The following is a 25,442-nucleotide window of genomic DNA, read 5'->3' on the forward strand; positions in this document are numbered from 1 at the left end:
GACCGAAGCACCGGCGCCTAGTTCAAGTCGTGACACTGGCACTAACACAGTCTGAACATCAGTTCTATAAAGTTGGATACCCATACAGTAAACAGTTTTCTGTTTAAATTGGATCAAGTAGCAATTACGGATGTAACCACCCTGTATACTTTGAGTTTGTTTGGGTAGACAGGTTTGTAGTTGTACTTGTGTCACTTATTTTCACTTTCATTATTTTGCATAATTACTGACTGAATTTAAAACACTGTCATAATTACTCAAGAACAGGTACTCTCTTACATTAAGAGTTTAACACAGTAAGACAAATATTATTGTTAAAAAGCAAGATTAGAAAGTAATACACAATAATTTTACTGCCAAAATGTTCAAAAAAATATTTCACAAATGAATGTACATCCTTTACCTACTTTTCTACAAAGTCACTGACGTTCTCAGGGCATTAATACCATCATGGTACTAGTTTCAATATACACTGTTCGTGAAGTCCGTTTGATCGGAGTACAGCCATTTGCAGACCGATGATTTCATTTCTGCATCTGACACAAAATGTTGGCCCGCCGAGAATTTCTTCATGTGACAAAACAGGTGTAAGTTCGACGGGTCAAGGTCCAGACTGTATGGTGAATGATGGAGAATCTTCCACCCAAATTTGGCATTTTCTCACATGGGGGAAGAATTGTCATTAAGAAGACTGTCACCATCAGCATTAATATTGTGGCATTTGTCACGAAGGGAAACCAACTAAACCAAGGTTTTAATGTACGCTGCAGCATTCACAGAGCTCCTGTGTTCAGTGAGGTTCACCAATAACACACCATGTATACTCCAGAACACCGTCACAAGTACTTTCCTAGCAAACTGGATCACCTCGAAATTTTTTTTTTTTTACTGGGAAACCAGCACGTTTCCAATCCATACAGGATGGCTCGGATTCAGGAGCATAGTGTGCACCCACTATTCATCACCAGTAACAATCTCTTTCAGAAAGTCACACCCTTCTGCAGGGTAACACATAAACTGATGCAAGCTTGTTATCATTCGCTGGTCCTTTTGGTTGTCTGTCAGGTTCTTAGGCATCCAGTGTACACCAACTTTACGAAATTTCAATGTGTCATGAACAGTATCCAACATTGCATAATAGTAAATACTGAACAGCTATGATAAGGTTCACAGCTGCACACACCAGTTCTTCAAAACTGCTGCCTCAATGACTCTGACATTCTGTATGGTTGCAGTTGTTACCAGCCGCCTGGAGCATGGTTGAATTACTACGGTTCACACGGTCCTGTTGGAAGAATGTACACCACTTGGAGACATTGTTCAGTTCGTACAGCCATCCCCATTCACCCCTCGCACGTCCTTATGAATTTCCGTCGATTTATGTCCTTCGGTCCACAAAGATGGAACTAACTTCGCTGTTCTTTACTAGTTGATGATAGTAACATGCACACCATGTTTGTTTTGTAGTTCAGGCTTCTCTCGCTTGAGCTGCACGTGAAAACAAAATACCCTCTGTAGTGCAAACTATATCGTCATGAAATTTCAACATTCCAATTGCAGTACCATGGGAGAAAGAAATTATAGTGTGTTACTTTCTCATCTTCCTTTGTAGAAACTGTGTGAGTGCCATGAGGCAGTGTAACTACCAGAACGTAAATACACGGACTTTAGTCATCCAGTGCTTGAGGATGAGAGCACTTAGCAACTTCCAACAAACTTTACAAGTAGTTTCAAACCATAACAAAACTCTTTTTCTGCCGACACCTCCCACAAAATGAGTAAAGGAAAAAAGTTTATCGCTTACTACGTTTTTGCTGTTCTTTGCAGTAAAACTTTGGCATCAGACATGACACTTCAATTTATTACTTCTTTAGCACTGATGCTATTCACAACATAGTTTGCAGACAATATCCACATACAGCAATGAATGTAACTGCAAAATTATGCATTATGTAGCTCAGGGATGTGACATCATAAATATTGAGATGTGCTTTTGCTTGAAATGGGGCACAAATTACCCACACTATATTCATCCAGTGTTTCATAATTAAAGCACTTAGTGATTCCCAACAAAATTTAAGCATAATTACTTGGGGCCACACTGGCTATGTGCGAGAACTGTGGCAGTGTGGAATTATTACTTATTTGTATTGCCTACTACCAGTCACTTTTATTTGTTTTTATGTTTAATTTAACACACTGCAAAGTGTTCCGAGCACATTCTGCTCATCTTCAGGGTTTATAACACACTGGTGTGGCTGTTGGGGTATCTGGATGAGCAGGGGAAGGGGGCAGTGCTTAGCCGCAAGTTGATATCTAGTGATGTGTTTTGATGGTGTGGATGATGATGATGATTGGTTTGTGGGGTGCTCAACTGCGCGGTCATCAGTGCCTGGACAAAGTCCCAACTTTTACACAGTCCAATTGGTTATCCGATTCCTAAACTTCAGCATTCTTCCACTGCATGAAATTTAAAAAGTTCCTCATCTAGTCCATATTTTGTTTCTGTACAAGGCTATTGGAAGTCTGCATTTTATATCCTCTTTACTTCTTTCATCCTGTGTTATTTGGCTGTTCCAAACAGCGAAACTCCCCTACTTCTTTCAGTTGCTCATTTCCTAATCTATTCCCCTCCACATCAGCCTATTTATTTTGACTAAGCTATATTATCCTCACTTACTTTTGTCAATATTCATCATATAATCTCTTTTCAAGGCACTATCCACTCCTTTCAACTTCTTTGCCTCGTCCGATAGAATTACAATGCCACAAGCAACCCTCTGTGTTCTTATTTCTTCTCCTCATGTTCTAATTCCTGTTCTAATTCCCTTTCCAAATTTCTCTCAACTTTAATTAACTACTGGCACAATGTATGTATCGAATAATGTTGTGGATTAATTATGACTCTGCCTCACTCCTTCCTCACCTACTGCTTTACTTTCAAATCCTTCAACTCTTGTTGTAACTGTAGTCCATTTTCTGGCTGACTCATAGATAACCTTTCACTTCTCATAATTTATGCCAGTTAGCTTTAGAATTTCGAAGAGTAGATCAATACAAAGGAGCAAACCCATCAATAAATATTACAAATGCAGTGCCTGTATTTCAATACGTGATGTTCTCCCATGACATGAGCCCTGCAAAGACTGTTGTGCCCCAGGCCACAGATACCTGTCGAACTGGTCAGTATTGTCTGTTAGGAAAATACTAACACGAAAAATAAGAGGCGAGAGCCGCATGACAGTGCACAGACTCAGGCTTCACAGCAAGTAAACCTGACCGTTTCTATGAATTTATTAGAACTGCAGCTTAAACAGTATATGCAAATCACAAAATAATTACAATGTGAGGTTATACATGTGATTTGTAAAGGGCAGAAAAAAAATAAGTTTACCAGGAATCATAATGTAACGGCTTACATTTGAAGTCACAGTGCTGTTCATTGCAATGACAAGACATTCACATGCCGACTCACCCTTTAATGGCCTGTATGAGAGGATTTGCACCAGCTTGTAAAAGCATCTCCACAATATCTTCATCTCCTCTGAACATCGCATCATGAAGAGGAGTAGCACCAAATGAATTCATGGCATTCACGTCAGCACCTCTGTCTGAAATAAGGTACAAAATTCAAGAACATTAAAATGATCTTGTGTTAAAAATACAACAAAAGGAATAATGGAAGGAGCGAAGGTGCATACGCACATGCACACACATGATATTCTGTATCACTTAACTCTGATTTAGGACACTGTCTGAAAGCTTAGCAACATTTTCAGTCTGACTTGCACGCTTACAGGCTGCTCAACACTCAACTATAGGGCGATATGTTACCTCCACTCCTTCCATTACATGTATTCAATCTAGAACCACAATTAACACTTCAATTCAGAGTTCAACTCAAGCAGTTGTCCCGATATATGTCTAGGAAATTCTGAGCCATACTGCTACAATCCTAATGCATTGGTATACACTCTACTAAAGTGTAAAGGAAATGCTCAGAGAACATTAATGGGAATCCCCGGAATACAGTCATCGTGTCAGCCTGCTCTGTAAATTTAGAGAAACTGTTTTTGAGGACGATTTTGAGAGCAGATGCATTAGATGAGGTACTATATCCCTGTGTTCACTGAGGCTCCCCATATTTGACATTATCTTAGAGTTTAGATGCAGGCTACGATGTCCAGTATTGCAAAATGTGCGCTTTAAATACTTCCAATTTCTTTGGAAAATGCAACCACTGTGCAATAGTCGAGAACGAATCTCACAGTGAATTGACAATTTCCCAGTGCCACAAAGAATACCGTTTCTTGCCTTTGTTTGTCTCTACATGCACTACAGACTGGGTGGTAGCGGGCAGAGGCTACTTAGATGTCGCTGTGAAGACAGTCGAATACTGAGAATATAACGGATACGATCAAATGGTCATTTATTACTGTCTGCTAAACGTGGAGCCGGCACATTCAGCACTGTGGCAGTCTGTGCGAGCCTGAGACGTAGAGAGTAGCACAGTCTCAGAGGGGATCCCAGATTTGTGCATTCTGGCAGAAAAGCTAGACAACATCCTTGTAGTTCTGGACAGTACTGTCAGGTACAGTCAGATACACGTTCATATATTTGCATCTGCCGGGGTGACTCGTGTCCTCGACTGACGGGTTGCTACTAAATTGGCAATCAGTAACTTCTGTCAAGGTAGACCAGTTACTCACATATATGTTCTGTAGACATTTTACAATTTTTATCCTAATGGTGCACGTTGAGGCTGAGCTGTGTCTACATGCGTTCCTTCTGAGTTAGTATTTTAAATTTACTAAATACTGAATAGCTGGTTTTCTTGAGCTACATATGCTGCCAGTATTTAATAAATATTCATCTGCTAGATTTAAAATCTACTTTGCTGCCCATCAAGCCTCTCCGTGGCTGCATACTGATGTCATTTCTGGGCCACCGACAGCTTTACTAATAAACAATGAAGGTCATAATTTTCTTTTAGTGTTGTACCTGTGGAGATAGCTACTGTTCTCAACCTGCAATGGAGTAAAGGTATCAGTGGCATTCTTGATCGAGCAACCTTTCTAAAATCTATTCCATTCTACATAACTACTGTCCCATACATCCACTTGAAACTGCTTACTGTAGCCAAGCTTCTGCCCCACTGTACAATTTTTACCTCCACAATTCTATCTATTACAAAATTACAACCTTTCTCATAAAGAGGCTTACAATGGCACATTTCCCTGGCTACTGACGCATTAAACATATCACCAAGACAATGTTTTATTAACAATATTAGGAAAAGGGCAGATTGCTTCTCACTGTAAAGACAACCTTCTGAGTTGCACACAGGCACAACTAAAAGAGTGTTACACACTTACCTTCTTCAGTAAAGAACACACACACATTCACACAGGCAACCACACCTCATAGGGAGCACACAACTATTACCACTGGCAGCTCGGACTGGAATGCGGCCGTCACGTGAATAGCAATCTCAAGAGGGGTAGGACAGGGGGAGGGGGAGTAACAGGGTATGGGTCGGGGGAGAGCAGTGCTGTTTTACAGGGTGTGCAGGGACTAGATGGCAGCCTACAAGACTGCCAGGCACAGTGTTGAGAGATAAGGCGTGGGAGAAAAAACAGACAGAAAAGGAGCAGGGAAGGGGAAAGGATGAGTGGGTGTGTTGGCGGAGGACAGCACACCAGGAGAGTGAGAAGACGTGAAAAGGGAGGATGTGATAGGAAAGAGAAGGCAGAAAGTGTTGGGTGGAGCTTACTGTAGCTTGAGGCTGGGATAAACTTGGGAGTGGAGAATGTGTTGTAAGTGTAGCTACCATCTGCACAGTTCAGAAAATTGGTGGTAAAGGGGAGGATCCAGATGGCCTGGGTTGTGAAGCAGCCATTGAAATCAAGCATGTTATGATCAACTGCATTGTGCACCACCGGGTGTCCTACTTTGCCATCAGCCACAATTTCAACACCTCAGATTTTGATAATTTTTTATACATTTGTAACAGTAGTCATTTGCGTGAAAAATCTCTTCGTATCCCTCCTAAAGTGGTGTTCTGTTCCCCACCCAACTTTCATAGCACCCTAGACCACCACTATGTCACTCCCAATCCCAACCCCGTGGCCACAGGGATCACATCCCTGCAGAAGACCCAGGTGGAAGACCTGCCCAATCCGTCCACATAGCACTTCCTATCCCAGTCCTGTCACAAGCTCATCTTACCCCATCAAAGGATGGGCCACCTATGAAAACAGCCTTATCATATACCAACTCTGCTGCAACCATTGTACAGCCTATTATATTGGTATGGCCACCAACCTGCTGTCCACCAGGATGGCCCCTCCACAACGTACTTTTCTCAACTGCGCAGATAGGAGTTATCCTTACAATACATTCTCCACTCCCAAATCAGCCTCAAACTATGGTGATCTACAGCCCCACACCCTCCATCCAACAATTTCCACCACCTCTGTCCTATCACCTCCTCCCTTTGCACATCTCCTCATCCTCCTTGTGTACCGCCCTCTGCCAATGCACCCACCCGTTCTTTCCCCTTCCCTGCTCCTTTCCTTTTCCACTCCCCACTTTTTTCCCCAGACTCCACTTCCTGTCACTCCATCACTGCATCTGGCACTCTCATCAACCCGCCACCTAGTCCCTGCACGGCCAATCAAACAGTGTTCTCCCCCCCCCCCCCCCCCCCCCTTCCAGATTGCTATTTGCTATTCACGCAAGTCACATTCTGGTCAGAGCTGCCAGTGGTAGCGGTCATGTGTGCACATGGTGTGGCTGCTTATTTGAATTTGTGTGTGGTTTCTTTGCTGAATAAGGCTTTGGTCAAAACCTATAATGTATAACAGTCTTTTTGTTGTGCCTGTCTGCAACTGAAAGGGTCATCTTTATGGTCAATCTATCCTTTCCCTAATATTGTTGATATTCAAACCTGAAGTTTGCATTTCATAACTTTTTTATTTTGAACAAATCTTCAGAATTCTATTTCAAACTCCACCAACAGTATCGGAGATTTTATTTTCGAGAACTTTTACAATATCATTAATTTCAGCAAAAGATGTCATCAATATTTTTTGCCGCTCAAACTTCAGTGGCACACATTTTTAATACATTCCCTCGCTTCTTCGCTCAATTATTCGATTGTACTTTTGATAGTACATTTTGAAACTTACTATTAAAGATACTCACAACTTCTGAATTTACAGTCATAACACAGTCAATCAGTTTAATTGCGACAGTATCTCACCTACTTCCCAGTCATGTGGGGTACACGGACACCAACTCCACATGAAGTCGGTAGGCACTGCGGGAGCGCAGCTCGCAGTGAGCAGAACTTACCGAGCAGACAGGCGACGACGTCGCGGTCGCCGTAGCACGCGGCCCAGTGCAGCGGCACATTCCCGCTGCCCTCACTGTCCCGTGCGTTGACATCGATTCCTGCGGCCACCAGCTGGCACACGCGGCCCACCCTGAAACACGAGACGGCTGGTGTCAGTCTGGTCCGCCACTCCTCCCTTCCGCACACTCACCAGAACTCATTCCTGTGGGGACTCTGTACTGTCACGACAGCTGTATCCGTAGGATGTCCAATCCCCCTGTGCGGGTTGTGGCAGTACACAGAGTCACACACGCTGTTGTGGAAGACAGGTGAGTCGGCCGTGTGAAATAGAATGATGGTCTCATTCTCAGCATCTCAGATTTTGATAATTTTTGTACATTTGTAACAGTAGTCATCTGCGTGAAAAATCCCAAATTAAAAAGTTTTTGGACATCTAATTTTTGTGTTATTAATTTTTAAAACCTCCACAATTATCTTTTTTTGTTACCTCAATAGACATTGAAATCTTGAGATCTCAAAAACAATTTGTCTTACAGACTTAAAATCTGTCGCTTTTTAATTCCGTGTTGTTAAAAGCTTTAAAAGTATGTGCTAACTGGTGATTTCATAACAGTGCAGAATTTTCTGAGATCAAATTATTATTTTATTTGGAAAATTTCAAAATCAGAATTCTTTCATTTTGATAACAATATGTTAGTCATGCCCAATTTCATGATGGTGTTCCATTGGAACATATTAACCCTCCAGCAGGCGAACCATTTTACATAATATAAGCAAGTGCACAGTGTACGTTGTACGTGTGTCTGTTACCAAGGTATACACATATGAGCAAAATCACAGTTTAATCGCAGTTTCATTAAACAGTGATAAAATAAACTTATAATATATGAACTAAATCACTGCCTAACTGAACAATAATAAAATAAACTTTCATCATACCACACTGTTGCCACGTAACCAACATTAATGACCCACTTGAACCATTAAACAGTGCAGCTGCATCAGATCCCTGCCAAACAATTATTTGATTACTAATTTTCTTTAGATAACTGCCTCAGTGTGGGACTGTGATGCCAGCTTGGAATCTGGATTATTTCACTGTACGGGTCGAAATTTTTTTCTCATCTATCTCGCTATCTATTTTATATTACTGCTGTTCGCTTGGATGTATTACAACACAACTTATCACTGTGTGGGCTGAAAAAGTAGTGAAGGAATATGTATGGGCTTGGCACTGTGAAACAACTAAGGAATGGAACAAAACAATGTTTTTTGCGACTGGCACATTTTATACATAGGTGCGCCCACTCGAGGATTGAAAGAAATTTTATTTTACTGATAAGCACAGCACCTATATGCAAGGCAGTGTAAGCAGATCCCCAACAGCTCACAGCACTGTTGCCATCTTTCAACTGCGAAGCACTGACAACTGCAGGCAAAAACAATAGTTGTTTCTACAGCTATGATGACACTGTGGTGTTGCCATAGAGACGTTCACAAAATCGTGTTAAGTTTTCAGTTGAGGTAGGCACTGTGATAGAGCGAATTTCAGTTTAGCCATAAAGTCTATGTTGTGTAATAAATATCGGAACACTATGCGGGGCACAGACACAATATAAACATGCCTGCACAAAAAAGAGATATGCACGAAAAGAAAGATGAAACTATAACTGTATTCTAATGTTTCCTTAAGCTGATGTCGAAGTTTTCACTCTCCAACTATCTATTTATTCCTGCCTCTGACTCCGGGTGGACGTATTGCTGTATGTTGGAAAAGTTTGTACAATATATCTTCTGGAAAGGGAGGCAGTTTCTTTTATTTCTAAAGTGCTTCACCTTGAAAATATATCTAGCTATACTGTAGCCTGCAAACTTCAGAACACATGGCAATATTATGATTACATTATATAGCATTTTTTATCATGGAGCTGGACGGTGCTTCCTTTTCTTCAAGAAAGAAAAGGTAGATATCACTCTGTTCAAAGCAGAGTTAATATAGCAACCAATTTAGACTGTTACATTGGTAATCGTAGTGAGAGTGTGAAGAAGTGAGAATTTAGACATGTGAATTGCCGCTGGTGAAGGTATCAGCCAACCATATGCCTCAAAATAATCCACATTATTCGCACCTCCTTACTGTGCCAGTTCTTAAATACCAGTAGAGCACAAATAGCTGCCGCCTATTGCAACTGTCAAGGACCAACTTAAAACTTAGTCTTTTAGGGCTTCGGACTTGTTACTAATACATAATATGTTAAAAACCAAATTAGGTTCTCAAATCACTATTTTTATTTAGTGACAATTTACCACATTGCAAAATTATAAATTTAAATTCGCATTTGGCTTTCCTATATTAACTGGGAATGTATATTAACATATATCTCAACAACACGTGCTAAAAAAAGACTATGACACTTTACTTAATTATACCTTAATAATAGTAGTACATCAACATTAATGAATATTATTAATTAAAGAATAGTGTAGCTGTTATTATTTGACAGTGTGTTATTTGAGAGCCTCGAAAAGAGAATTGATTTACTTATCTCCAACAAGAAAGATGTTACAGGGTGTATACGTGGACAAAGAAAAAAAATTCCCGGGTTTCTCCCAGATTTCCTGGTTAAAAATACACTTTCTCCCGGGTGAAAACATACTTTTTCCCTGTTAACTGACAGGATATTTTCTCTCGGAACTGTATTACTTATCAGTCCTTTGAATGATTATGGTTTTATACACGAGCGTAGAATTTCCCGGCACTTTAGAAAACTAAAGACAGGGGAAAAAAAAGCGTTTTGGAAAGATCTTTGATGTGCAGCAAAATGTACGCTGCATGTTTTTGTATTACGAAAGTATACATTCGAATTCCACCAAACTTTCTGAAGCATTGAAATCGAGATTGCGATGCGCTTTTGTAAGCCAGTCATAGCTCTTGTCACGTGATCTCTCCAGCCGATGACAACGGGTACTCAGAGGTTAGGACACGTGATGTAGTCAGCCAATAGCAACATCACTGTTAAGTAGCGCAAACACACAAACAGAAGAAGTTAATGGTTTCAGTTAATATACATAGTGTTGCTACACGAAACGCAAAGCTTTCACATATAATGTTGGTCTTTTATGCGCGTATTACTCTTTAAGATATATCACACAAATGTGCCAGTAAAATTTTTAATAACGACATAAATGTCTGATCATCTGGGCTCGAAATTCATCTAAATGGCTCGTTATCAAAGAGTCGATTTTTAAATGAGAGTCAAACGCTCTGCAATTTAAGAAATTCATCGTACATTCTCGCACGGGGTACAGTAATATTTTAGCAAGCATGGAGACAAGAACTGCACCACAATGATTAGTAAAATCCTTTGTTGAGTATCGGTTCTTACCAATCAAAATTACAAAAATTTAACTGATAACAAAAACAATGCGAAATTCCCAGAATTCTAAAAAATTCCCGGGTTTTTCCGGGTTTTCTCCCGGATGAAAAAATTCCCGGGTCTCCCGGGTCATATACACCCTGTGTTATGGTGATCCACTAAGAAAGTTATTAGAGTCTAAGATTATGTATTGCAGTTTTATTTAAAATAATGCTACCTGGTTCTCCGAAGCAATAATGACGGAGTATTGATGTAACAACACATTCTTTCCCCAAAAAAATCTGAGGCTTTTCGCAACTCTACATCAGATGGCCTATAAGTTCTTCCAATGGCAATTGCGTAAAACCCCATGTTATTTCATTTTTATTAATCTGGCAGAAACTTAAAACATCCCTAGTATTCTGAGGCAACTTAAGAAGAGACCTTCGAAAAAATAAAAATCCAGCTTATATCCTTTTCAGCACTGACAGTTACATATTTGGCCAACAGAGAGTATGTCGTACTACATTTGTAGGCTGGCAGTTGTGTTTTGGTTGAGGAGGTTCCCACCGGATATTGCCTTTACTGTGTGCAACTTCGGATACTCGACAACAGACACTCTTCTGGATTGTAGTTTAGGCAATGCTTTCAAAACAGGGTTACTAGAGTGATCCTGGGCCTGACATTGAATTTAGCAAATCATAAAGTGAAGAAGAATGCGAAATTACTTCATTAGAGAGTGAAAGTGACGGCAGTCTGTCAGTTGAATGACAAGTGCTTGCCAGTGGTAAGAAATAACTACATCCACCACTGTGCTCCTGCCAGTTCTTACGATATTTATGTTCACAGGAAACTGTTGTGAAATACATGGTCAGGCTTCATAGCTACATAGAAACTAAAAAATGACTTCAAGTTTCAGGATATTTTAGTCAAAATCCAATACACTAGTACACTCAGGGTTTTATTATTCCTGATTTTCAAAATTTTGTAACTCATTGTTTTGAGCTTTAAAAGCCGTTTATATGCAACATCATTCATTATTGAATGTTTCTCATTAACAAAAAAAGTAATTATTCTTTGGAATATAATTTGGAAAAAAAATTGTTAAGTTAAGAGGTTAATTACTCCAGTAAAGTTTCTTCACAATTTTGAGCGCCCCTACTGAAGTTAATACTACACAAAAACTCTTAATTCTATACTTAGTACTGTCAAAGTACCTGAACTAGTGTACCAATGCACAGCGTTGTAACTTGGCCTTCAAAGAAAGACATCACATCAGTCGTACAACTGTTTTGTGATCCACTTGTTCTGCAGATGAAATACATTTCTTTAAGATTCTTTCTTTGAATCTCAGTCTGACATCTGATTTTCCTATTATTTTTTTGTTTTATATGGTTCTTCTGGTAAGGTCACTCCAGATGGTTACTCCTAGGTATTTTTCAATAAATTACAGTTTCTAGCAAATCATCATATATAGCTTAATAGCACAGTACGGCATTTCTTCTCCAACATATGCACAGTATGTTACATTTATTTACGTTTGGGGTCAACTGGCTGTCCCTGCACCATTCATCAATCCTAAGCAGGTTTCTTGCAATCCGCCACAGCCTTCCTTCCGAAGCCTTGTTTACAGTGAAGTGACATGAATGATTGTGCATGAGAATTCTCTCCATTGTAAACAATCTGTGCATAGTGTTTGGTCATGCATGGGTTGTTTTCATTAGTGTTTCCTCGTGATTTGCCATGTGCCAGATTTAGAGTGAACTGTCAAAGAAAGTTTGTGTCCTTACGGTTTTGGTGCTAGCTTTGAGGATAGAGACAGAGCACTCGCTTTGCAGCACAGTGCCATTTTTTGTGCACGAACTGGCATCTGTTTAGTTTATTGTAAGTGTGGTTTTTTTATGTGACACAGTGGTCATATGACAGCAGACCTCCTGTTTATTGAACAGCACAGATTCTACAGATGATTGTGGGAGCCTAATGATCCACACCATAAAATGCTCAACAAAACAAAAATGATGCTTGGCAAGACAAATCAAGCACAGTGCCAACAGAGGAAGATGTGTTCGTTTTGTGCAATTTCTGTAAGTGAACTAAAAGTCATCACAATAAACAGATAACATAGATCAATGTAACATAACGAAGACCTGACCATTCTCATGGTTTACATTCAAGGTCTCTGTCTTAATGTCATAGCTTAGCTACAGTTTTACGAAATTTAAATATGGGAACAGAATAAGGAAAAATCGTTTTCCGTCCAATGAAGATGCGGCTAGTCTTTTGTGTATTTTGACATCACATTATACAGTTTTAATGACTGTGTCTCCCTCGCACTTACCTTTATACAATCCAAGAGTGTTTCGCTTATGGCACTACAAACTTAAGGAATTATTTGAAAACATACGCAGCTCATATGTGAAATAGGTATTTGAGGCTAATGTAACTGTCACCTGTTGCCAAGAGTTGCAGTATTAGTGCTCGCCTCTCTTTTTCCTGATATGGACTGTTGATAATTTGTGTCATGTTTCGAAATATTTGGTTCAGAAGGTGAAAATCGCCTACCAATGTGCAGGTGAAGTTTTACAATAAATCAAGCGATGGTTCCAGCTAATCACTAATCAGAGCCGAACCACCACTTTTTTCACATCTGTGCAAAAATTCAGACACCCTCATTTTTCTGCATCTATGCCGTTTTGCTTTCGTGACCAGCAGCGAGCTGGCTCTACAAAATAAACTGAGTTGTGTTTCTTTTCTCTGTCATGCTGTGGGTTGCTGTACTGAATATAGGTTAAGCATTTTTCCATAACAACATTTTAGTGCCAAAAAAAAAAAAAAAAAACTAAGCACTTTGTATGTCATCTCTTTCATTCGATCTAGTGTAAATGCTTATTAACTGCTACAAGTCAATGATGGTAAGGGCATGCGAACTCCTTACGGATTGCTTGTGAATGCGCATTCGTTCATGTTCGCTTTGGTGCAATGGGGACTTGACATTGCTATTTATTAGCCTCATAGGTCTTCTGATGTTTTCTACTAGATCATTCAAATATATTGTGAACAGTAACCACCCTATCACATTTCATTGGAGGGTTCCTGAAATTAATTCCACGTATGTTGATTTTCTTCTGCTGACAATGACACTTTCAATTCTATACCCAAGTCTTGAATGCAGACACAAAGCTGTTCAGATACTCAGTAAGTTCATATTTTTTTCACTAAATGACAGTGCAGTGTTGTATCAAATATGTTCCAGAAGTTGAGAAACACGGCATCGACCTAAGCACTCATGTCTACAATGCTGTGGATTTTGTGGAGGAAAAGAGTGAGATGGGTTTCGCAAGACCTCTGTTTGGGAAATTAATGTCAATGCATAAACAGAAGATTTTCATTCTCCATTAAATCATAATACACTGAAGTGCCAAAAACTGGTATAGGCATGCAATTCAAATACAGAGATATGTAAATGGGCAGAATATGGTGCTGTGGTCGGCAATGCCTATATAAGACAACAAATGTCTGGCGCAGTTGTTAGATCAGTTACTGCTGCTACAATGGCAGGTTAACGAGATGAGTTTGAACATGGTGTTATAGTTGGCACATGATCGATGGGATACAGCATCTCCGAAGTAGTGATGAAGTGGGGATTTTCCTGTACAACCATTTCATGAGTGTACCATGAATATCAGGAATCCGGTAAAACATCAAATCTCCAACATCACTGTGGCTAGATCAAGATCCTACAAGAACGGGTCCAATGAAGACTGAAGACAATCGCTCAACATGACAGAAGTGCAACCCTCCCGCAAATTGCTGCAATTTCAGTGCTGTGCCATTAATTGGTCTCAGCGTGCAAACCATTCAACAGAACATAATCTATATGGGCTTTCGGAGCTGAAGGCCCACCCGTGTATCCTTGATGACTGCACAACACTTAGCTTTACACCTCGCCTGGGCCCGTCAACACCGACACTGGACTGTTGTTGACTGGAGACATATTACCTGGTTGGATGAGTCTTGTTTCAAATTGTAGAGTGGATGGTCATGTACGGGTATGGAGACAACCTCATGAATCCATGGACCTTGCATGTCAGCAGGGGACTGTTCAAGACAGTGGAGGCTCTGTAACGGTGTAAGGTGTGTGCAGTTGGAGTGATATGCAATCCCTGATACATCCAGATACAACTGACAGAACACAGATATGTAAGCATCCTGTCTGATCACCTGCATCCATTCAAGTCCATTGTGCATTCTGATGGACTTGGCAATTCCAGCAGGACACTGTGACAGCCCACACATCCATAACTGCTACAGAGTGACTCCTGGAACACTTTTCTGAGTTTTAACACTGCCGCTGGCCACCAAACTCCCCAGACATGAACAATATTGAGCATATCTGAGAAGTCTTGCAACATGTTGTTCAGAAGAGATCTCCAACCTTTCGTACTATTACAGATTTATGGACAGCCCTACAGGATTCATGGTGTCAGTTTCCTGCAGCACTACTTCAGACATTAACCGAGTCCATTCCACATTGTGTTGCTGCACTTCTGCATACTCATGGGCGTCACACGACATTAGGCAGGTGTACAAGTTTCTTTGGCTCTTTAGTATACATGAACATAAAATATTTTCCATAATTCTACAGCAGACTGATATCAATGATTATTATTATTATTATTATTATTGTTGTATATCTGACAACTACCCTTCTTGAAAATGTAAATGACCTGCACTTTTCATTTGATCCAGAAGCCTTTTCACTACTAAGCAATTATAGCTGATTTTCTACTGTGTCATCACTTATCTCAATATTGCCAATTTCAGTGTTCATAAGATGACTGAAAGGAGGGCCGTATTACAGTCTTCCATGGTGCAACAGTTTCGGACGACCGAATTCGGTATTTCAATCTTCTCTCCCTGATCTTCAATTTAGGTACCAGTATGGACACTGTATAATAAGGCAAAACTCCTTAGAGTTTTTAATCAGATTGGTTGGCAAAATTTTACTTGAAATTCATTGCACGCTCCTTATAGTCATTTCACTTCATTTATCTTCTAACATGGCTATTAAACCATGGTGGGTTTTTCTTATCCCATAAAACTTTGTTCAGACCATACTTGTCTACATTGTACAGAATGATGATTTGAACTTTATCCATTTCTGCTCCATATCTTCAACCTCAGCAGTGAATATTTAATGTTAACTACTCAGATACTCAGCAAGTTGTATCCTACCACTCCTGTTAAGTATAAATGTTTTCCTACTCTTCTTAAAAGCCCTTGTAACACCCATAGTCACTGATGCTATCAGAGCCTTATGATCACCGACGCCCTCCTCTATGTTAACTGATATCAGAACTTCAGGTCTGTTTGTTGATAGGTCTAAGATGTTATCCCCACGAGTTGGTTTTCCATCTATCTGCTCCAAATAATCTTAAAACTAGGCATTCAGAATAATTACACACAAATCCCTGTCTCCGACACCAGTTTTGATCACGTGACTCTCCCATTCTATAGTTGGCAAATTGATGTCTCTCCAATATTACCATAGCACAATGAAGAAAATCAATCACAAAATTGTACAAGTTCTCTTACAAGTGATCCGCCACTGCAGTTCATAATGCAGGGTATCTAGAAAAGTATCCAGTTACCAAGTTTGACCCACCTTTGATGCTTAACTCCACCCATATAATTTCACATTTGTAATCTGTAGTAACCTCGCTAGATATTATGGAATTCTTCACTGCAATAAATATGACACCACTACTGGCATTATCACTACTCTTATAATATGCACAGTTTTACCCCATTATAAGACAAGGTTTTTTCCCAAATTCTTCATCCAAAAAATACACGGTTCTCTTATATTCTCAGATTAAGCTATTACTACTGAGATTAACATTTTTTCATTGTTTAATAGAGTACCTATGGATTGTTTTTACAACATGCACATTTAATTTGAAGTATTCGGAAGGCCAGGACTCGGCAAATGAAATTCACCCTCAAACAGACTCGAGATTCCCCGATACACCAAAACGCTCGATACACTATCGACATTTCTTGAACGATCGTGTGACATTTGACTTGTGGTGCTAGTGCAACGGACACACGAGAAACTAAGAACTAGCCACTAGAATGATCTACTGCTCTGCTTAAAATTTGACAGTTTTGTGAAACACAGGAGGAAATATCACTAAATTCTATCATCTTGCAGATTCTTGTTGTATTTAAACAGATCTGCAATAAAAGTTCTCATACATGTATGGATACCATGTACCAACATTAATGCTGCTTTCTAAGTAAAGGTAACATACAAAAGCGGAAACTGTCTCCTTCAAAAAACAATACTCGATTCTGAACCCAGATCAATATTTTATCTGATTATGAGAGACTGTAATGATTTACTAAGTCAGCTACAAATGAGAATTTCAGGAGCTGTGCACATACAAAAGTTACCAGCTTTTAATCAGCTTTAGAACATGATGGGGATATTCAGAAGAAATGAGAAGGAAATTAATGCGTGTATAACAAACAGAATAAATAATATTAAACTTTAAAAGTTGTCACAAGAATACATTACAGTGGCAAGACCTGTCATGGAGATAATACAAAACAGAGGTCAGTAGATGGTGGGAGGACATGTCAAGTTCAAGAACTGGACTGAATCATTATTTTGATCTTTTATTCGTGTATTAATTGATATGACTTGCACCCTAGAAGATACTGCAGTTCATGTTTCACAGTTGCTCAAGGAAGGATTGGAAGCAGAGCTGTGACACCAGCTTAGGCGAGGACAAGGTGAGTGTGGGGAGGGGAGTAGTGAACAGACAGCAAATTACATCGTGTTGTCAACGTGGAAATCTATACCACATACTCTGGCTTTTTAGGAGCACCTGTCACATTCAAACTGCAGTTTGCCTGAATCAATTTGTAGTCAGATTTGAACTGCCTTTAAAACGGGACAAACACTCAACAATAGTATTTATTTCTGCAGGAGACGGTAAAAGTCTAGATAAGGCCAGTGGCGGCCTTATGTGTTTCGTGCTGCAATGTTGTTGATGCTCACCGCAACATGACGGGAATGAAAGGTGACGTGTCAGCTGCTGGTCCTAAGTAGCCAATGAGAGAGCAGCCGGCAGACACTATATGTGGTAGAATATGCCATTGGAACACGCTCATGTCAGTATAGAAGCGAAATGTGATATGTATTCAGATTAAAAAAAGCCATATTCTCAGGTCCCACAGTAACCACAACCCCATAAATTGCTACATATTGTAGGGGGGGGGGGGGGGGGGGGGGGCAGCCATATATCTATGACAACAAGGTATATTCCACAATGTATTATTTAGCCATGTATCTGTGACAACAAGGTATATTCCACACTGTATTTAGATTTCATTGATATTTATTTCTAGTTTTGACCAACTTTCTGTTCCTTATGCTAACTGGGCATTATCACATTCAATGAGCAATATTAATTATACTGCATGCTCCTGCAGTTTACTAATGTATCAACCTTCTCTATTTCCGACCTACAGGGATGGACATTCTCTGAGAATAATGTGATTTATCTAGCTTCGACTTCGGCAGACAGTTCATCACTAATCCCATGAGGGGTGCGGGCCTTCAAACTTTAAAAAAAGAAACACGCATCCCACATGTATTCCACTATTTGTGTAGCAACTTCCTGAATATACTGCACACCTGACATGTCGAGGGGGCACCACATTTCTCCACTCAACTGCAGAGGTCAAGAAAATCACATCCGTTATTGCTGCAGAATCATCTGAGCTTCTACATTAGACCATCCACTCTGTTCCAAACCGAAGGACCACGTTCAACTTCTAGGATGGAGCTACAAGTACCTCAGCCTACACACTACGAGTGCATAGCTAGCTGCCTTCAACCAAATCAGCTGACCACAGAAAGAAACGGAGCACGGATTCAGAACTCAAGCAGTAGGCATCATTTGTGCCAACAAGAGCTATGATTTGCAGCTGCCTGTCTACAATGTATTCCAGTCTCAAATGAGACCTCCCGGCACCTGCAATTTTCCTGAGGGACTCGACTGTCCATCTAAAATTAGTGCTTCCAATGGCTATAGTCCAACTGAAATTACCTGATAGTTGATGTCTGTCACTTGCCACTAAATTGTTGCAACACCTGCTGCTGGCTACGCCTCAGGTAGGGGTGACACACCCTTCACAAATGACGTTAATGTGTAACGTGGAGCTATGTTGGAAGTGACTGCCTTGAGGTGTGATGGAAATGGGAGACGCTCTGACGACAGCTGATTTTAAATGACCAATGGCTGAACTGCAGCAGATGACGAGTTTTGTAGCCCTGAACATTTCTGGACAAGGTGGTGGTCATGTGGGGGGAGGGGGGGGTCATAATGTTCTGAGAAGGCCTGAAGGAGACCCTCCACTACAAATGCGACAACCACAGGTGTCTAAGTCTTACAGAAAGGACCTTTCGGTATCGAAACTCTTGCCCTCCAGGAACTAAAGCAGCATGCTCAACACAACCTCAAAACCCTCCAGCCTGTTCACTTCCCACCACCTCAACAAGACCATCAATCAACCTTCCCCACAGCCCCTTGTGGTTGACAAACCCTGCCTCGCAGACCTACTACATTTACCACACCCTCAGATACTCCCTCCCACTGTCTTACAGATACTAGACCATAAACAGACCGAAAACTCAGTCATGACTGTCCTCCAAAAGCCTCAGTCCCACAGAAGTATCAGTCCTTTTCAAAGGCCTTATCTTTTGCCCCACTCCCAAATTCAATCATGCTAGGCTCGTTAAAGACCTTCTCTCCACCTGTGAACACCTCCCCTGCTCCTAACAAACCCCATTAACTTTTCAGAATTTAATCACCCGTTAACTTCTCATAATGTCCTAACCTTGAACCTTGCCTCACTGCCATTCCCAAAACCCTCTACAATGTAAATCTGCAAAAAGAACTGCAATCCACAGCCTAAAAAGCTGTGCCCGATCTTATAATACTGTAAGTACTTGCCAACAAAAATACCACTGCTGGGATTACAAATCGCGGGAATTATCTGGTGGAGGTACTCTGTCAGCTATCAGACACGTTTCCCTACAAGTTCTGACACAGTGACCCCATTTCAGAAATCCAGCAGGATCATCAGTCCATCTTCATATCTATAGGTCCATCCTACAAACTTTTCCCTAAGTCTTTGTCTCTCATCACCTGTACCACTCCCTGCATTCCTAGCTACTACATGCTTCCTAAAGTGCATAAACTCAACCTCCCAGGACACCCCATTATGCCTGGATATTGTGCTCCTTCAGACACACTCTCCCCCTATGGACCAACACCTTCAGCCTCCTATATGAAAGACACTGAACATTTCCTTTGGTTCTCCAGATTTCCTGTTCCTTTACCAATTGGTAGTCTGCCCAACACTGTTGATGCCATATCCTTTCACACCAACATCCATAATGCCCACATCTTGTCTGTATTGAACAATTTCTTTCCCAATGCCTGACTAAATCCAAATCTATACCCCTCTTCCTGGTCACCATGGCCGACTATATCCTCAATTACAATTACTTCTTCTTTGAAGACATCATCTACAAATAAATCTGTGATACAGCAATGAGCCACCCACTTGGCACCATTCTATGACAACCCATAATCCCAAAACCCTCACCTGCTTCAGATCCACTGATTACATCTTCCTGATCTGGACCAAAGGTGAGGACATCCTATCCACATTCCTCCAGAACCTCAACAACTTCTCCCCATTTGCTTCACCTCGCCCTCCTCGACCCAACAAGCCACCTTCCTCAATGTTGACCTACTACTATACCTACCTTGTCCAGAAACAGATCTTCCATGTCTTGTCTCTCAAGGCACCTACCACTACCCAGAGTCCATCATACAGTCACACTACCCTCATTACTCAGTACCACCCAGGACTGGTCAACCTAATCACAGGCTCTGCCAGGATTTTGACAAACTCTTGTCATGACATGAAATGAGTAATATCCTCTCCATCCCTCCTGCAGTGGTATTCTGTCACCCAGCCTGCTTATGCAATAGCCTTGTCTGTCCCTACTCCATCCCTGTTCCCAAATACTTGTCTCATAGCTCATGTCCCTGCAACATACCCAATGAAATACCTGCCCCATACATCCTCCCACTGCCACCTACTCTAGCACTGTCATAGGAATCTTCTACCCCCAGCAAATATAGGACACCTGTGAAAGCAGCAATGTGATCTTCAAATTCAGTATTCCATGTGGACAAAACCACTGTCTGTCTGCACAAACAGGCACTGTCAAATTGTGGCCGAGGTACAGTTGGACCAACCAGTTGTACAGTGTGCCACATTTAACGACGTGCTCGACTTCAATAACTGCTTCAAAGCCAGAGACATCTGGATCCTTCCCACCAAAACCATTTTTTTCTGAAATACATAGGTGGGAATTCTCCCTGCAATGTATCCTTCATCTCATAACCCGCCTGGCCTAAATCTTTGCTAGTCCTTGTCCTCCACCTGCCCATCCCATTCCCTCTTCCCACTCCAGCCCTAAGCACTCCTTCCATCCCAGCAGCGCACTAGCATAGGCCTTCACCCTTCTCTACTTCTCATATCATGATATTTAATGTTCAATTTAGATTACTTATGGGATAGTAACACACTTACTCATTTATATGGGATAGCACGTGTGAGGGTACAGAATTATTGTGAAACTTTTCTCCCCCCCCCCCCCCCCTTTTCGACAGACGAGGCAGAGGTTGGAAGTTTTCTGCCCCTTGTCATATACAAATGAGTAATGTGTTATTAATTAACAATATATTAAGTGTTACACTTTCCTTTTTAATAATACAAACTCACATATAGCCTGCATAGCACATTATTACATACAATATTGTGTGTTAGTTCAAATATTTGCATTGTATTATTATTTGTTTGATGTACTCATTGAGAGACATGCGGCAGTTCTTTGCCAGTAAACGCCTTTATGTCACAGTAGGTACAGCAAAGGGATTACAACTCGGTACAGACTGCTTATTGGAGCCCATCAGAATAGGTTATGTCGAGAATAATTTATGAAGAATGTAGCCCTAATAAAGAACTAAACTCCATTAGGAAAACAGTTCTTAGTTTGTTTCAGTATTAAGAATGCTTCCACATTGACAACATATTTGTACACATTCATATAATAAGTATTCACAATTATACAACCCAATGGAAACTTATTGTACATAACATTAGTAAATGACTAATATAAGAAAAAGATAGATTGCTACTTACCTTAAATAAGATACGTAAGTTGCAGACAGGCACAATTAAAGGACACTTGCACAAAGCTTTCTGGCCTGAGCTGGCAGTCATGTGTGCATGAGGTGTATTTGCTTGCGTGTGAATGGTCTGTGTTTCTCTTTTGCTAATGAAAGCTGTGGCGGAAAGCTTTGTGTGTCTTAATTGTGCTTATCTGCAATTTAATGTGTCTTCTTTATGGTAAGTAGCAATCTATCTTTTTCCTACACTGTTGATATCCTGTGTGAATTGTCCGTTGCTTGTTTTATATCACTAATATAGTGAAACTAAATCTACATCCATATTGTTTTGCAATTTTGGCACTTAAAACTTCCTCAACTCAACTGTTTGACATAACGTAATTCATACTTTTTGTTCTACATATTAAGCTATGAAAAAGAAATAATAGTATTATTGGAAGAAATGTTTAGAATATTACTCAGAATTTGCAGTAGCTCGAAGAAGTTCTTCTACGTAGATGTGCCTCATAGTAGGAGAGCCAACTGCTGCATCTACAGCATTCATTCCCTGGCTGTTCTGGACACCCGGATCAGCTCCACACGATAACAACGTCCGTACAACATCACCTCGATGCAACTGTAATAAACGGTTTAGGATGTACATGTAAAACTTGATAGTTTTGTGTATTTTTATAATTTATACATGTCTGCCTGAGTTCTACACATTTTATCTTCTGAAAGTTGGCCGGCAATTCTGTTAATTTGTTAGTCCTTTTGGTTGGATTTTCCTTTCATACAAATAAGAATATTAGTGCCTGTTCATATTTTCCAGCCATATTATTTATTAAATGTGAAAAGTTTTTAAGAAGGGAAATTGTGCACTCTGTTTTGTTTACAATGACTGTAGAATAAACTTAAGTCTTGATTTATTTATCGGCATTTCTATTTCATTTAAAAGGCTAAGTATCAGAGTACTTAGTGTTTATGTACAGGAATTAATGAAGGTTTCATTTTGGTTAAGTTTATACAGTGTCCCAGGTGGAATGGTCAGTAATCAAGAATATGACAGTAACACTCATTTGAAGCAAAAAAAGCTCCATTTAAGCGTATGCCCTAGTACGAATGGTTTCCCAGATAGAACACATTTAATGTTACCATTGTATATTTTTGCTGAATAACTCAGACCGCAGCCTCTAGTAAAAACGTGTTGTAGCACGGAATTAAAAACTCCTTATATTTCACACAAAAAAAGATTCTATTCCATTTTTTTTGCTACGACTAATAGTTGGCGCAAACAAAGCGAGAAGGCAGGAAGAGAAGTGCTACCATTGATAGAATTCCTGTAATTACCGGAGTGAGAGGTAACCCTGTTGTAGGTTAAAAACTCATTCAGAAAAATCAATTTAAAAGGGGACCAGGTAAATCAAGTGCCACACACAAAAGAAACTTATTTTCAATTAGCTTACTGTGAAGCAGCAGAATGTTAGAGCATGAACGATGAACTCCTTATTGGTTACATCATCTAGAACGTGCAAAGGAATTTGATGTATTATCTCTACCTGAGCACCTATAAATACAGGAATCTATATGTTAAACACAAGAGAATCATAAATCAGCAGCTCTTTTCTGTAGGAAAAACATGGAGACATGAGGATTTGTAATGTAGTTAAAAATAAAATAAAACTGATAGCTACTGAAACCAACAGTTTCTGCTTCAACCAGCAATTGTAATCCTGTGCTTGTTAAAAGCTGCTGCCAGAAAAATCATTTATAATTATGGCAGTATACAAATGCCCAGTGTAAGTCTGAAATTGTTCTAAAAATATTAGTCATTTTTATGCAACCTAACAGACAAACCAAAGCATTACTTTTGTGAAAGATTCATATACAAGAAATGATTTAGAAACATTAATATTTATAAGCAGAGTCAATACTCATAACCGGAGTTCATTGTTCGTCTTCTATCAGAATTACAATCTAGGTGATGTTAACAGTTAAGGAGTTCATTTACTTTGTTCGTTAGTCTTCTAATCTTTTGGTGCATCATGATAAGTTAATTCATACAAGCTTCTTTTGTGTGTGACATTTCATTTACCTGGACCCCTTTTAAGTCTGTCTGTACGAAAGAGATTCACCAACTGGCAACAATTCTGTAGGTGAGCACTTAGTCAATACCAGTACTATAAATGTTTATCCAAAGTGAATGGCTCCTCCGAGTATGATGGACAGCTTCCAGTAGTGAATGGCGCCTCCGACAGCTGATCACACTAAATGCTGCCGTTATTGTCTTCAATCCAAAAACTGGTTTCATGTAGCTCTCCATACCATACAGCAGAGATAGACGCCCTTCCGAAAAGTAACAGCTGTAAGTCGTCCTCGCTTTCAGGTGTTTGTAGTACTGGCACAGTGAGGCCTTGTTAGACACTGAAATAGGTCAGACCAGCCACACATCCAAACTCGTCCCCCTACAACTACTGAAAAAATTGTTGCGCCTCTTCAGGAACCACAGTTGGTTAACTTGCACATACAGTGTCGGCAGTGCTTCCACTGGCTGCTGCTCCTGCTGCTGACAATTCTTTTAACTATTGCCCATATAGATTTAACATTGTTATCTGAATTATTAATTTCAGACATTTACAGAATTTTTTTAATCAATTTCCGTAAGACAACACAGTATTGTTTGAGTATGAAATCATTCTGCTTCTCTGTTTGTTCTAATCATTTCAAACAATTTCTTTTCCACGCACAGTATTTTGATTTCTTTTATAATAAAAGCTTTTGAATGTCTCATCAATGCCATGTGTCATTGTTTTCTTGTGATAGAAGCTGCTAAGGATTGCAGAAACCTATTACACACATCCCTCCAATCAGCTTCCTGCGTGGCTGCCTTGCTTGAAAATTTCTGTTGTTTCTCCATCAATTATTATGGACTCTGTGAAGGTAGGGTGACTCTTGTACCTCAACAATACAAAGAGCTCTACCGTGGGTTCAACCACAAGACAGGGGTATATGTGGAGAGACTGGACAACGCTGATAGGTAAAAGTGCACTTACGGTGTCGGTGGCTTTTTCTTAGCATGCTGCAGTTGCTAACCACTTGTATGGTGAATGATGGGAAGTGTGCATGATGAATGATGAGTTGGATGATTTGATAAGTTGGTAGAAACAGTGAGAAAATAGTTTTCAATAAATATAATCATGGTGCATGCTGTGGAGTGCAGATCGTGCAGAATGTTGTCACACAAAACAGCATATTCCTCGAATCTTAATTGTACTCTTCGGTTCCTGCGAAAACACAACATCTGAAGTTGGGATCATTGGGCTTCACTACAGATCAGTCCATCATCAATGCGATTTTTATTCCGATCTCATTTGCTGCCTTAACATACTCATAATAAAATTACATATGGAAGAAGCCTGGAGATACTGAGAGGGTTTCAGATAGATTACATAATGGTAAGACAGAGAC

General features: G+C 40.1%; 1 protein-coding gene across 3 annotated transcripts in view; it reads right to left on the reverse strand.

Moving 5' to 3' along the window:
• LOC124717315 overlaps positions 1-25,442 on the reverse strand; it is a 148,101-nt gene that overhangs the window by 118,889 nt on the left and 3,770 nt on the right. For all 3 annotated transcript variants that reach the window (XM_047244148.1, XM_047244147.1, XM_047244146.1), the window contains exons 3-5: positions 22,454-22,611; positions 7,357-7,487; positions 3,476-3,611 (exon numbers count right to left, since the gene is read on the reverse strand). In XM_047244148.1, the coding sequence (XP_047100104.1) occupies positions 3,476-3,611; positions 7,357-7,487; positions 22,454-22,611 (425 nt within the window). The remainder of the gene's footprint in view (positions 1-3,475; positions 3,612-7,356; positions 7,488-22,453; positions 22,612-25,442) is intronic.

Source organism: Schistocerca piceifrons, chromosome 9 (assembly GCF_021461385.2).
Source record: "Schistocerca piceifrons isolate TAMUIC-IGC-003096 chromosome 9, iqSchPice1.1, whole genome shotgun sequence".
Taxonomy (NCBI): Eukaryota; Metazoa; Arthropoda; class Insecta; order Orthoptera; family Acrididae; genus Schistocerca; species Schistocerca piceifrons.